This window comes from Corylus avellana, chromosome ca4 (assembly GCF_901000735.1).
Source record: "Corylus avellana chromosome ca4, CavTom2PMs-1.0".
Classification (NCBI taxonomy): Eukaryota; Viridiplantae; Streptophyta; class Magnoliopsida; order Fagales; family Betulaceae; genus Corylus; species Corylus avellana.
This window is the reverse complement of record NC_081544.1, coordinates 1523424-1537219: the sequence shown is the minus strand read 5'-3', so window position 1 is coordinate 1537219 and position 13796 is coordinate 1523424. Positions and strand designations below refer to the sequence as shown.

At 36.5% G+C, this 13796-nt stretch overlaps 2 protein-coding genes across 2 annotated transcripts; one reads left to right on the top strand and one right to left on the bottom strand.

Annotated features, from left to right (window-relative positions):
* The first annotated feature begins 253 nt into the window (after positions 1-253).
* LOC132178616 (ribosome biogenesis protein BOP1 homolog) lies at positions 254-8030 on the top strand. The gene is made up of 18 exons (XM_059591079.1): positions 254-489; positions 1499-1576; positions 2179-2289; positions 2397-2551; positions 2720-2837; positions 2954-3055; positions 3259-3415; positions 3549-3657; positions 3749-3851; positions 4000-4150; positions 4244-4376; positions 4478-4584; positions 4667-4737; positions 4892-4952; positions 5766-5993; positions 6140-6224; positions 6597-6775; positions 7512-8030. The coding sequence occupies exons 1-18, from the start codon at positions 331-333 to the stop codon at positions 7595-7597; spliced, it is 2193 nt and encodes a 730-aa protein (XP_059447062.1). The 5' UTR covers positions 254-330; the 3' UTR covers positions 7598-8030.
* Positions 8031-8868: 838 nt separating this feature from the next.
* On the bottom strand, positions 8869-13383 carry LOC132178607 (nifU-like protein 2, chloroplastic). The gene is made up of 4 exons (XM_059591067.1): positions 13122-13383; positions 12912-13023; positions 11357-11667; positions 8869-9334 (listed from the first exon to the last, which is right to left on the bottom strand). Exons 1-4 carry the CDS (start codon positions 13212-13214, stop codon positions 9146-9148), a joined length of 705 nt encoding a protein of 234 aa, XP_059447050.1. The 5' UTR covers positions 13215-13383; the 3' UTR covers positions 8869-9145.
* Positions 13384-13796: the final 413 nt, after the last annotated feature.

Here is a 13796-nt window from a genome sequence, read left to right as displayed (position 1 = left end):
TTGGATACAATTGGTCAAATTGCAAAAATTTGAAACTTTGGGGGGTGGATTGCAAAAATTGAAACTTTTGTGCTCAAATTGAAAAACGCTGTCAACTTTATGAGGGTAAACTGTAATTTTTTCTTTAATAAATAATATGTAATTTAGCCCATTGGCCCATTGCACTTGAATGATCAATATCGGGCCGGATTAGCCTGACTTAAGCCCACGACGATCATCAACCTCCCCTTTAAGCCCTAAAACCCTAAACCACTTGTCTTCTTCCTCCTCCTTCTACACCTTCTCTTCCATAGTTGTAGAGACACAGGCCAGAGACAGAGAAGAGAAGGAATGGGGGTGGAGACGAATAACAAGGCGGAGAATGTTAAAGGGAAGGATTCTACGAAGTCTAAGTCCAAAGAAGAGCCTTCAATCAGTGAAAAACCTCAACAACTACAACAACAGCAAGTAGCATCTGATTCTGACTCTGAGTATGATTCTGATTACGAGGTATGCGCTCTCTTGAAAATTTTGCATAAGATTACTTTATATATATACTCATCATCATCCCACTGAATCATTTATTTTTTTTATCAAAGGGACGCAAACATTTATAGAAAGATTTCTTATTAGAATTATGTATGACGACCTAGTAGCGGGGTAGAGGAATTGGTCGACTTCTTGGATCTCCTTTCTTCTGAGTAGGCTTATTAAATCTCGGTCAGATGTTGCAACGCATCCATTGCTGTAATCTTACCAGCCCTTGATGTGATTTTCGTAGATGATTCTCACTATTGTAACTACTGTTTTCCTCTTGGACTTTGACTCTTGCCTCGGTGCACACGCACCTTCTTCTTGCTAGTTTAGTTAAGTAAGTGCCTTTCCCACCTAGGTGAACCCGAAGAACAGCAGGATATAGGTATTAGAAAAAGAAAAAAAGGGAGCAAGTAACTCAAACTAAGCTCACTCCCTCAAGCAAAGCAGCTTGCCTTTCATATGTTTGAACCATCTCCGTTGAGGAATTTACTGTCTTGAGAAATTGAAAGAAAATTATGAATATTGAGCAAGGAGCCTGTTTGTCCTTTGCATGTAAAGTTGAGCTTCGTTTTCTTTATTATCTCGTCGGAATATCGCCCGGGAGCTTCCAAAAGTTTAGGTTTTGTAAGCTATTATGAGGTTGTATAAGAGAAACTGAGACCTCTGACTGATTGAGCTTAGTACAACTGTTGAAGGTTGGCTGTGTTTTGGCTTATATAAGTCGGATATGTTTTCCTCGGTTTTCTCTGGAACCAAACTGAGTTCAGCAAGCAGTTGTTCTTAGTTGTTTCTTTGCATCATTTTCTTTAAAAGTGTTATAAGGATAATTCAATTGTGCGCCTGGATGATAGCAATATAGGAATGAGTGTCTTTGGTGTTTTAAATTTACTGGTATTTTGGTAAAATTTTATATATTATGGGTTGAATGCTGTACTCCTATGCTTTTTGAAATGCGTGAATGAATTGGATTTGGTGGTTCTAGGATTTTTCGGAGAATGATGACTCTGGTGAATCGTTGAGTGAATCGGAAGCCGGAGAAAGTGGATCTTCTGGAGATGAGGTACATGGTAATTGCCTTGTTTTGTTTTTCCTTTTGTGCCTAATTGCTAATAGATTGCTGGAGAAGATAACGATTATCACATTCAGTGAATGAAAATAAAACAACGTCTGAATCTTGTTTCATCTGTTATGTATGAACTTGACTTTTCGTATATATCAATCTACAATATGTATCTTCATAAATATAGATATTAATTACACACACACACACACACACACACACACATATATATATATATATATGCAATGTACATGCACTGTGTACCAATTATATCTTGTTGCTTAATTTGTTTGATTTGTGTTTATACAATCAATCTGAATAGTCAACCACTCTTACTCGTAAAATTCTAATTTCTTGATCATTATGCTCTCTGTTAAGTGGAGGTTACGATTTTAGTGTGACCCAATCGAACAAGAGGTCAGCAGGGTAAAAAATATAATTACTTAAATCTTTTTCTACCTTTCCTTCACAATTATACAAAATGAAATATATTTTCTCTTCTTCTCTTGTTTGTGCGAAATGTCATACTCCTCTGGAGCCTGGAAATATCTTGATTATGTGGCCAGCTGTTTTTAATATTGTCCAGTGTGTAACTGTGGCAGGGTGTTGTCAACTCAGATGATGGCTCGGACAGTGATCACGCTCAAGAAGGTCAAAGTGATAGCTCTGAACTCCATCAAGGGGTTGAAGAGAGTGATTCATCTGAAGACGAGGTTGATTGATTTGTTTATTAATTTAGCTATGTTTTAGTGTTGTAATGAATGAACTTTTAGTTATCAAGTGTAGCCCGTTCAACTATATTTGTTCTTGCTTTTGACAGGTGGCTCCTCGAAATACAATTGGAGATGTTCCCTTGAAGTGGTATCAGGATGAGGCACATATTGGCTATGATCTTGCTGGGAAGAAGATAAAGAAGAAAGAAAGACAAGATAAATTAGATTCGTTTCTTGCAACTGCTGATGACTCTAAAAATTGGTGAGTTTATTCCTCATAATTATTTATTATCTGATTTATGCAGTCATTACTTTAATAGAAATAGTGGTGTACCTTATTACCTTGGGAGGTACTAGTGAAGAGTTTTCAGCAAAGGTCTTTCTGGAGAACATATATGTTTGATTATGGCATGCTTTCGCTACTTTTCAGGCTCAAGGTCTATGATGATTATAATGATGAGGAAGTAGAGGTAACACGAAAAGAGCTCAAACTTGTTCGTAGATTGCTCAAAGGAAAGGCACCACATGCTGACTTTGATCCTTATGCGGTCTGTAGTTCCCATTCATGTCATTCTCCTCCCTATATGGATATCAAATTTGAATTCTTACAAATGATATGCATCATTTTATGCTTGAAGTTAAATTCTTTTTATTCCAAATGCAGCCTTATGTTGATTGGTTTAAATGGGATGATGCCAAGCATCCACTCTCAAATGCACCAGAGCCGAAGAGGCGGTTCATTCCTTCAAAATGGGAAAGTAAGAAGGTAAGGAATCCTTGAGTGTGTATTGATTCTTTGTAATGTTAGAATGTAGCGAGTGGGCAAAGGTTGGCTGCTTTAATTCTTTTTTAACCTTAGATTTCCTTTCTTTTGATGGTCAATGTTCTGAAATAAACAAATGTTTGGGCCTCCTTTCCAGCAAAATGAAGAAATCCATATTTCATGCTTTGTACTTCCTCTTATGACAGGTTGTTAAGCTTGTTAGAGCAATACGCATGGGATTAATAAAGTTTGACAAGCCAAAAGAAGAGCAACGTTTCTATCCCTTGTGGAGAGATGATTCCAGCTCAACAGAAAAGGCTAAGCATTTAGCTTACATTCCTGCACCAAAGCCAAAATTGCCAGGTATATGTTTTTTTTTTTCTGCACAAAATTGCCTGGTATAGATGTTGAACTATCGTCTGGATTTTAAAAATTCACATCAGATAATTTCTGTGAAGGATTTGAGCACCAACTTTAATCTATATTTGCTTAATAGGCCATGAAGAATCGTACAACCCTTCTTTAGAATACATCCCAACACAAGAAGAGATCAATTCTTATCAGTTGATGTATGAGGAAGATCGTCCTAAGTTTATACCTAAAAGGTACAATGTGACACTGTTTAATTAATTTCCATTTGCTTCTCTTGTATAATATTTGAACATCAGACATCTTAATCGCTGTCTATTTGGTTAGGTTTACATCTTTGAGAAGTATCCCAGCATATGATAATGCCGTTAAGGACATTTTTGAACGTTGTTTGGATCTATATTTGTGCCCTCGAGTTCGGAAAAAACGTGTAAGTCACAGACCACAATGTGGAGAAAATATTTATTGGTGCTATATAGTTTGCTTTTGGTGGTTTTCTTTGTAAGACCTTAGTTTTGTATGTTCTAATCATATGACGGTGATTGAGTTAATCAAAATTGATCTTTTTCATGTTCCAGATTAATGTTGATCCTGAATCTTTGAAGCCCAAGTTACCTAGTCGAAGGGATCTTAAGCCTTACCCTGCCACATGTTATCTTGAGTACAAAGGCCACAAGGGTGCTGTTATGTCAATTTCTACTGAAGCTTCAGGGCAGTGGATTGCTTCAGGTGTGGATGCTATTCTTTGTTTGTAATTTCATTCGGATACAATAAAAGAGTATAGTTGGATATGAGTCTCATAATCTGTTTTGGTCCACAAAGGTTCACTTGATGGCACTGTGCGTATCTGGGAGGTTGAAACTGGTAGATGTCTTAGAGTCTGGGATGTTGGTGAAGCAGTTCAGTGTGTAGCATGGAATCCTCTGCGTGAGCTTCCTATCTTAGCTGTCTCTGCGTAAGGCTCACTGCATTAACTCTTTTTTTTTTTTTGGTTTCCTATCTTACCTGGGGATTGTGTTGATTGTGTGTTTAATTCAACTGGCGAGAATTTTGCAGGGGACAAGATGTACTTCTTTTGGACACTGGTCTTGGAGATGGAGAAGAACAGAAAATGATCAAGGACCTTCTCCATGTTGGGACAGCTAAAGCACCGGATGATTCAGGTTAGTAAAATATCTATTACTTCCAATATCCTGTATTAAACAAATTGTTTTTGACCCTTGCGCAATATTTTCATGTGCTTAGGCAACAAAGTGTCAACTGTAAGTTGGCTCCAAGATGATAAGCATGAAGGAATCAGGTTAAGGCATTTTAAGGTACTTCAGCTTTAAAACCAACTCCACCTCCCAGTACCCCTCTGCCGCTTTCTTATCCTAATATAGAATTTTCTTGTGGAGTTAGGCTGAAGTGAAGTTTAAAGGGATTAAAAATTTAATATGATTGCTTGTTTGCTTTGTTTGGCTGTTGCAGACTGTGTCTTCGGTAGAATGGCATCGTAAAGGAGACTACCTTTCAACAGTAATGCCAGCTGATATCCTTTTTCCAGTGCTTTTGAATATATCTCTTCATTTATTATTTGACATGCATGAATGACTCCCATTTGTCAATGACAGTCTTCTCATTTGTTCCACCAGTCATTTAAAAATTATTCAGTCATGATTGTTGCCTCTTAATTTGATATGTGGGACAGCTTTGCTAATGTTAAGACATCAGCGTTCCTTTTGACTGTTGTATGCAGCTGGGAATTTATGGTTTTTCATTGTCTCTGCTTGGCAGGTTGTCTATTTCTTATCTGCTTCACTCCAATGAGGCATTTTGTTTTTGTTTGGGGAAAGAATATAAACTAGGTCATAGTTTTTATTCTACGCTTTTGTTAGATGTGTTCAATAGGATTGAGGTATGCATTTATGGTTCATGAGAAGCTCTTTAGGCACATTTTTCAACATCTTCCTTTCTCACATGGGTATTTCAAATAAAGTGGCTGTGTTACCTGTGTGTAGTAAGCTTTTGAAGGTAGAACTTCAGTTTACTTAGCGAAGAAAAGGAAAAAAAAAATCAAAACAATATAATGCGGTCAAGTCCGTGTGAACTGAGATTTGGTGATAATATGATATTAGACAATATTAGACCTACCGACATGTGAATGCGACCCACACTCCCACACATACTGACACCCCCTGGTTGCCTACTTAGGTCCATGTAATAAAGAAATGTGTGCGTTAAATTTGAATATCATCATCTGAGCATCGGAGTATGTCTCAATTCCTGCTTAGAGGTGAGAGTGGACTGATAATATGGATTTATCATTGAACATCTTGCTGGGTTTTCTTGACTTGTTAATTACGTGAATCAAGAGCTGTTCTTATACACCAGCTCTCCAAGAAGCATACCCAAAGAATTCCATTCAAGTTGCACGGACTTCCAGTTTCAGCAGTGTTCCATCCTACTCGTTCTATGTTTTTCATCTCAACAAAGAAAACTGTTCGTGTTTATGATCTGCGGGAGCAAAAACTCATCAAAAAGCTCGAGACTGGATTGCGTGAAGTCTCTTCCATTGCTGTTCATCCTGGGGGTATGTTTTCCATTTTTATTCCTTGATTATATTGCATGTTTTATTGTGAGGATGAATGTTAATGTTATTAGATTATTTTTTAGAATACAAACAGTTGTTAGTGTCAGTCATCTTCGCAATATATCTGAGGTGTGCTTTCCATGCAGGTGATAACGTAATTGTGGGGAGCAGAGAGGGAAAATTGTGTTGGTTTGACATGGACCTTTCATCTCAACCTTACAGAATTCTGAAGTACGTCCCAGTACCTTAGCAAAATTATGACGAATAGAAATAGATGGCTAAAATATCTCTCAATGTGGAAAATGTTGTGCCTTGTCTCAATTGAAAAAACCTTCTTTTTTTTTTTTCTTTTCTCTGAAATGATTATGCTAAATATCCCGTTTTTGATTGACTTGATGGTTTAATAAGCAATGATCATCTGATTACAAAAATTTGTAAATAAAAAAAAAAATGTAATCTACAACAAATTTACAGATTCCACAAATGGGAGAGGTGAGAGCCTTGAGTATATATATATTTATTAGTATGTACGTCACAGCACCAGCTATATATATTTTTATTAGTATGGTGATACATTTTTCTGACGTGTTCGGAATTTCTCAGGTGTCATCCAAAAGACATTACCAATGTGGCTTTCCATCGCACATATCCCCTATTTGCTTCATGCTCTGATGATTGCACTGCATATGTTTTTCATGGCACGGTTTATTCGGATCTTAACCAGAATCCTCTGGTTGTCCCACTTGAAATTCTCCGAGGACATGCAAGCTCAAATGGGAGAGGTGAGAGCTTTAAGTATTTATTATTGTTATCTGTTGTATTGTTGGAAGGAGATGAAGATTGCAAAGATTAATAGCAATGGTTGGACTGTCTAAAGAAAATATATTATTTTTACCATACAGAACATGATTAAATGAATACAGCCAGTTTTCATTAAAAAAAAAAAATAATGAATGCAGCCAGTATATACGTTTACACACAGGCACACACACGTACATGGTTGTGCTTGTATGTATTTCTGTATGTTGGAAACCAAGTAGGCAGAACTTGATTTGCAACTCGATTCTATTGACCAATTTTCTTTATGAGAGGCTTATCAGCTGGCTCGAACCATGACCTTGCACAACAATATTTTGTTTCTCCTGGTTCTGGATTTTGGCAGGCTCTGTGGATGACAGTATAATGCTTCATTGTATTAGATGTCATAATTCTATTCAACCATATAACACTTGATTTGTTTACAAGGGCCTGTAAAGGCATATATTGAGATCAATTAGAATAGGAGTGTGGCAGATGCAACTGTCAAGAGATAAAAGGCAAATGGAGTTGCTGGTCAAATTCATAGTCAAATCAGTATTCGGTCGAGTCACAATTATATCAGCATTTGATATCATTTTTATTTTATAGTATTATTTAGCATTGCTTGTATACAGGGGCCTTTGAATGAAACATACATATGATGTGTATCATGTTGATTAGAAACTGATACCATTGTCATTGATTATGGCTGTATTGCAGGAGTAATGGATTGTAAGTTCCATCCCAGGCAGCCCTGGTTGTTCACCGCTGGTGCTGATTCAGTGATCAAACTTTACTGTCATTAAGAAGGTAAAGTGGCCTAAAGATGCTGCAAACAAAACGAGCAAATGGGATGAGTACCCAGGGAGGGACCGGAAATTTTTGTTGGCGAATATACTATTTTATAGCTGGGGAGAGGAACTAATTGATGCCCAACTAGTTAGTTCTGGCTCCAGTTGTGTCATATATGTATGTTGAACTTGGCCCGATTATAATCTTGACAGAGCATGTAACTTATTATTCAGTTTTTTTTTTTTTTATTATTATTCTTATGGGAAGAATATCTCAACCCTTGATTGACCTAGCAAAGGAAAGAAGTACTTGCTTCTGCGGTAGGAGTCAGCCATGTTGTTTTGGTTTATAATGTTACCTTATCAAATTATGATCTGTAAGCCTACATTGTTTCTTAATGTGGTTTTATGGAAGGCATTTGATCATGTTGCATCAGACAAAGATTAACATGAACATTGCAAATGGCGTCGGCTCTTGTATACTTTCCACGTGTGAGGGCTTTGCCTTTTTTTATTATTATTAAAAAATATTGTTCAAAGAAGAAAAACATAAACATTGCAAACGATACTTTCCAATATTCTAAAGGAACTAATTTGAGCTTTAGCCTTTTACAGTATTTTACATGCTCAAATATGTTTGGATGCAAGAAAAATTTGATCATTCAGGTTTTCGGCACTAATGCAAAGTGAACCACCGTGTAGCCTTTTGATTTAGATGACCAGATTGTGCCTGCCGAGTGATAAAGCCCCTGCAATTATGGTGCACTGAATTTGCTTTGACAATTTTTGCATGAGCTTCTTTCAATCGGAAGTGGAATTTTCAGTGTTTTTTTTACCTCTGCTACAAGGCGTTTGTATCGTTTATATCTAGAATCTCCATTTCCTCGTTTTTTATTCCACTAGTTCGAAGAAATTTTATAATTCTTCCAATTTAGTCTATTAAACTGATATATATATATATATCCAAAATGCATAAATATGTTAAATCTATTACTTATGAAGGAGCAAGTCATTCCCAAGTCCAAACTAGGTTAAAGAAATTTCTTCCAAAATCCAATTTCTCCAATTCAGACTATTACATTGCCCAAATTCAAACCAAATCTATTATACTGAATCACTCGTATTTTAAATACATGTCAATTCAATAGAATGGAGTGAGGAAAATTCTTTTGACCCAAAATGGAGGAAAACCTTGTCCCTAAACAATATGCAAAACCAAATTCGGCATATTTCTTTTGCATTGTTAGTTCTATCAATAGCAGTCCCCATATGATTGAACGCGAGTCTCTTTTGAAGGTCTCAATTCATATACTAGGAGCTTTGGGTTTATAAGATCAAAACAAATATAACAAGTTAGACATGGAAATGGCTAAGATTACAGCCTACGTATTTCGGCTCTTACTTTTCCACTAACAACAACTTGCTCATGTAAACTGTACATATTCTATGAAACTCCCACCAAGGTTTTACAGAGTTCTATACACTCTTTATTTGCAAGAGACTTGAGGCAAAAAATCGCAAGAATACAATTAAAAGTATTTCTTTTGGTTTCTACCAAGGATTTTACAGAAGTTGAACGGCTGCGATGGCTGGGATTTTCTCCCGAAGTTTCTGTGTAACAGCCACCCGAACGGTCATCACCGCTGCAGCTGGTCCTGTTATCCGAACTCTGGCTATTGGCTCTTCAATTCCTACAAGTTCAAGAGATCCACCAGCTGCCCCAACTAGATAGGGCCTTATTTCTTCGAGCACCTGAAATAGATTATAAGTATATATTAAGCATCTATAAACCTATAAAAAAGAGAGGGTTGTGGGGGGTTGGGGTTTGGGGGGGAAGATACTACTACTTGAATATGAGTGTATAAATCTGCAAACACGTATTACTGAAAAGAAAAAATTAGTAACAATCAAGTTCTCATTCACAGTGACACCAAGGATGCAGGTTCTGCAGAAACCAAATAAGCCATACTAATAAAGAAAAAGGCGTTAAATTTCTGTAAGAGGATTTTAAAATCCAGTAGAGACCAAAAAGAAAAAAAAAAAAAAAAAGAGGACAAAAAGGGTAGAAAATAGATATTCCCAAAGAGGTAGTGAGAGAACAGGGAATTAATTTTTGTCTAATGTTCTCATCTTTATTGAACATCCTTTTAGTAGTGTCACGTATTTCAATTACTCTCAATGACTGTGATCCTTTGCACTGAACGGATGAGGAACCACTTCTGAATCAAATAACCTTTCAATTGTCAACAATACCAAAAAAACAGAAAATCTGTATGCTATCACTTCTATTTTCCCTGGGTCCAAACTTTGAGGTCTGAAATCCTATCCATGATTGAAAGGAGGGAACCCTGCTATTGGAGTAAGCAACATCAACTGGTTGTAAGCAAGCTTGAGTCAACAAGCATTCAAATCAATATCTTTCATAGATGGTGGGGAGCCCACATAACAATTCTAGCATCAGAGGAGAATTTTCGGCAGAACTTCACTTTTCAAGATCACACTCAAGGCATAAGAGAATCTTATTTAAGTGGATTGATAATGCATCCTTTCAACTATTTATAAATGTAGTTCTTCCAAGTCACAAAGTTCTTAACAAAGCCCTACAATGATTGCTTTGGCCTTTCAATAAAATTCATCAGTGCCTCACCATAAAAAAACTACTTGAAAACCAACAAAGATCCTCTTAATAACATCAGTATGGCTTCCGTATCTTGCGTCCAATCACTTGGTAAGACACATGTTACAGCATATGAACCTTTTAGATATCAATTCTTTCTGCTTTATACATTTCTTGATCAATGAGGAGTTAGCAGGTTAGCAGTGGCCCTAGGTTGATCCAAATGGTAATGCAGATGCATGTAACAACTGCAGAGCTTGAATAAGGATCTCTTGAGTTGATTTAGCACTCAATCATATAAATTTCTTCATCAACGGGATTTTCCCAACTATTTCTATGGCCATCCTTTGGTCCAGCTAAATTTTGAGATGGGTAATGGGGGTCATATATAAAACTGAAATTGAATTTAGCAAACCAAAGAAATATGCCACTAAAAGGGGAACATGGTGGCTCAGCCAAGAATGTAGACAAATTGTAACTTCTAATGAACTGCCATATCCATTCGCCAGACAGCTTCCAGTATGAACTGTAAACACAATGTTGACATAAAGTAGAGGTGCATTTTTTGGACTTTTCTTCCCTAGGATTAGAAACAATTATACATTAGAAGCTACACTGCAGCTTGAAGCACCGAAGGCAAGGAATTTTAAACAAAGAGTAACCTAATCTAGGACTCCTTGCCTTTCAAGAATGGAAAGGAAATTAAATAGTTGAATGAAGGAATTAATAGAAATCAAGATAAGCTAGACAAAACATTAAAGCAAAAATGAATGCTTTTGTTGGAGTGCTGCAATCATTTTCAAAAACCCTAGTAGTTGAGGGACAATCTGACAAAATAGACTATTATTCCACCACATCCAATTCATGCAAAACTCGCAACAATTTCAACTACCATATCTCCTTCATTTGCCCTCTCTCTCATTCAGGCCAGGTGAAATATGGCTTCCTTTCATATCCTTCACCAGGTACCAACTCTTACACTGTCTCACCCTCTTCTATGAGTAGTATCATTAAATGGAGCAAGTTTACATCAGTCTATGTAGATGGTTGGTATGTGAGAAAAAAATTACAAAGCAAAGTGGATGAAGGTCTAAGAGCTCCAAAGGCTGTAATAGTTAAACATAACACAGGAGTAATTACTGGAAATGAGAAATTACCTTCTCTACATTTTCTTCATTCAGCTCAAGGCCAGTTTCTTCATCGGCTATTGGTTCCACTGCCACTATTTCAGGCATTTTTTCCATCAATCGACGCTCAATGCCCATTTTCATTGTCATAACAGAACTTGGGCAGGAACCACACGCTCCCTGTAGCTTCAACCGCACAACATTGCCATCGATCTCATGTAATGCCACATTGCCCCCATCTGCAATTAGATAAGGTCGGATTTCATCCAATACACTCTCAACATTCTCTGAAGTTAGTGGCAACTCCACTGCTGAATTTGGAGTAGCAACAGCCTTCACAACTGTACAATTTGAAAATAAAGAAACTTTTCAGATCCAATACGTTAGAAGTGGAAAAGGGAATTCACTCACCAAAAAAAAAAAAAAAAAAGGAAAAGGGAATTCATGGCCAACCCGAAAATGTCCTAAACACCTCCGCAACAACAAATGACAAAAACATCTCATTACAGATAAATAAAAAATAACTATCGATTTAGTTGCTTTTCTATCCGGAACTTCGGCTAAAGTGGCTTCGCTCCTTCTCTTCTATCTATCGCTAAAGTAGCTTGATCCTCTCTTCTCTTGAACTTTCGTTTAAGTGGCTTCCTGTAGGGGCCTTCTAAGTTGTATGTCCCTAGAGAACCTGAATAACTTGGTTTTCTTTTTTTGTTCTCATACTTGGACCAAGAAACTGCTTGTTAAGGTTGCAATATTTTAACAGTAAAATTGGACAGCCTAAAATCTTGAAATATTTTTTTACCTGGTCTAACTTCCCCAATATCTTGCTGACTTTTTCTGATTATTGTCTATAATCAAGGCCAATTTAATATAAGAAAGATACATGACAATTTCCCAAAACGACATATTGATTTAACACACAAAACGACATATTCAAAACCATGATCACCATTAACAACTAGCATGGCTTTTGCATTGTTCCTATAGTGGAACTAACTTCTATGTGAACGGACAAAGGAAAACAAAGATTGAATTTTTAACAAATCAACCACAAGAATATCTCTCGGTACATTAAACAATCAAAACTAGCTTGAAAGTTGAAAAAACTAAGCTAAAGTTTAGTCACACACACACACACAATAAAAAAAAAAAAAAACACCTAAGCTAAAGCCACTGTCTCGAGGCATTTCTAGCATGTTGAAAGTTATGAATGGCCCGAATTCCTAGTATCTACAACACAAAGATATGCTCATAATCACGGTCCAGTACTTGGTGACACTATGTGTAATTTGCACTCTTTCTTTTTCGAAGAATGTGCATACATCCACTCAGAATTAGGGTTGGAATTGAAACGTTTTAGGTTTTCCAAATTCCACAATCACAAGAGAGATTTGATTCAATGAAAAAACTTAAGAAGTCTTCCAAACATCAAAATCAACGCTTAAGAGCTTAACCATGTGTAAATAAAAAACAATTAATTAATTCCTTCAAATGCGTAACTAGGTAGAAATACTCAAGTTCAATAGCACAGTCAACAAAATCACATAGAAAACAACATATATAATTATTCAAAGAAATAAAAGCTTACCGGAGCTGCGTGAACGTGAAGGGAAACGAAATGGAACAGAACGACATGAGCCTCGCCGCAGTGAATTATGTCCCCTCGCGATAGATAGATGCGTGCCAAACAAGCTCGAGTTCTGTGAAGTTTTGTACGATTAGAAAACTGATCCTATTTATCTTAAAATTAGATTAAAAAAAAGGGGATAGAGAAAATTATTGAGAGAGAGAGAGAGACCTTGGAGGAGGGGCGTGAAGAAGAGGAGAGAGATTCTAGGACTTGCTGAGCCCTGCCGCAGTATGAGGGCGTATTCACCACCACAGCTTGCATCTCTTCTACTCCAATCCTCGCTTTTGCTTTTGCTTTTCTTTTCTTTTCTATTCGTTTCTTTCCCTCAGTTTCTTGGCAAACAAACAATGCCAAAAGAGGGAATCAATCTCGGTCTCTCGGGTATCTTCCTCGCTATTTGGCGCCGCTGATTTTTTCTTGTTATTTTTCTTTCTTTCTTTCCCCTTATCTATTTTTCCGAACCTTGTATTTTATTTATTTTTTCCTCCCTCCGAAGTGAAATTATTCTCGTTAAAAATGTTTGGAAAATTTTAAATAAATCTATGAGAAATGACGTGATTTCAATTTAATCTCTCCGTTTTAAATCTACTTTTTAACTTTTTTCTAAATTAGAAAAAAGTTAAAAGGTAGTTCAATCGGTTAGAACCACGTTTAATAAAGTAAATATTACTAATTTGAATCACCCTCTTAGGTGGGTATGTAAAAAAAAAACAAACTTTTATAAAAAATTTCACATATTTCGCTTTGCATTTTCAGTCCAAAATTTCTTTAGATTAATCGACCAAACCATAATAATATCCTTTAGCAGTAGATTTAAAGTCAATTTTAAAGAGAAAGTTGAGT

Excerpts from the sequence above, each read along its gene's own strand:
- LOC132178616 (XM_059591079.1), top strand. The coding sequence starts at position 331 with ATGGGGGTGGAGACGAATAACAAGGCGGAGAATGTTAAAGGGAAGGAT. Across the intron at positions 3,056-3,258 it reads CAAAATGGGAAAGTAAGAAG|GTTGTTAAGCTTGTTAGAGC; the intron begins GTAAGGAATCCT and ends CTCTTATGACAG. Across the intron at positions 3,658-3,748 it reads CCTAAGTTTATACCTAAAAG|GTTTACATCTTTGAGAAGTA; the intron begins GTACAATGTGAC and ends CTATTTGGTTAG.
- LOC132178607 (XM_059591067.1), bottom strand. The coding sequence starts at position 13,214 with ATGCAAGCTGTGGTGGTGAATACGCCCTCATACTGCGGCAGGGCTCAG. Across the intron at positions 11,668-12,911 it reads TTCACGTTCACGCAGCTCCG|TTGTGAAGGCTGTTGCTACT; the intron begins GTAAGCTTTTAT and ends CAAATTGTACAG. Across the intron at positions 9,335-11,356 it reads ATGAAGAAAATGTAGAGAAG|GTGCTCGAAGAAATAAGGCC; the intron begins GTAATTTCTCAT and ends AATCTATTTCAG.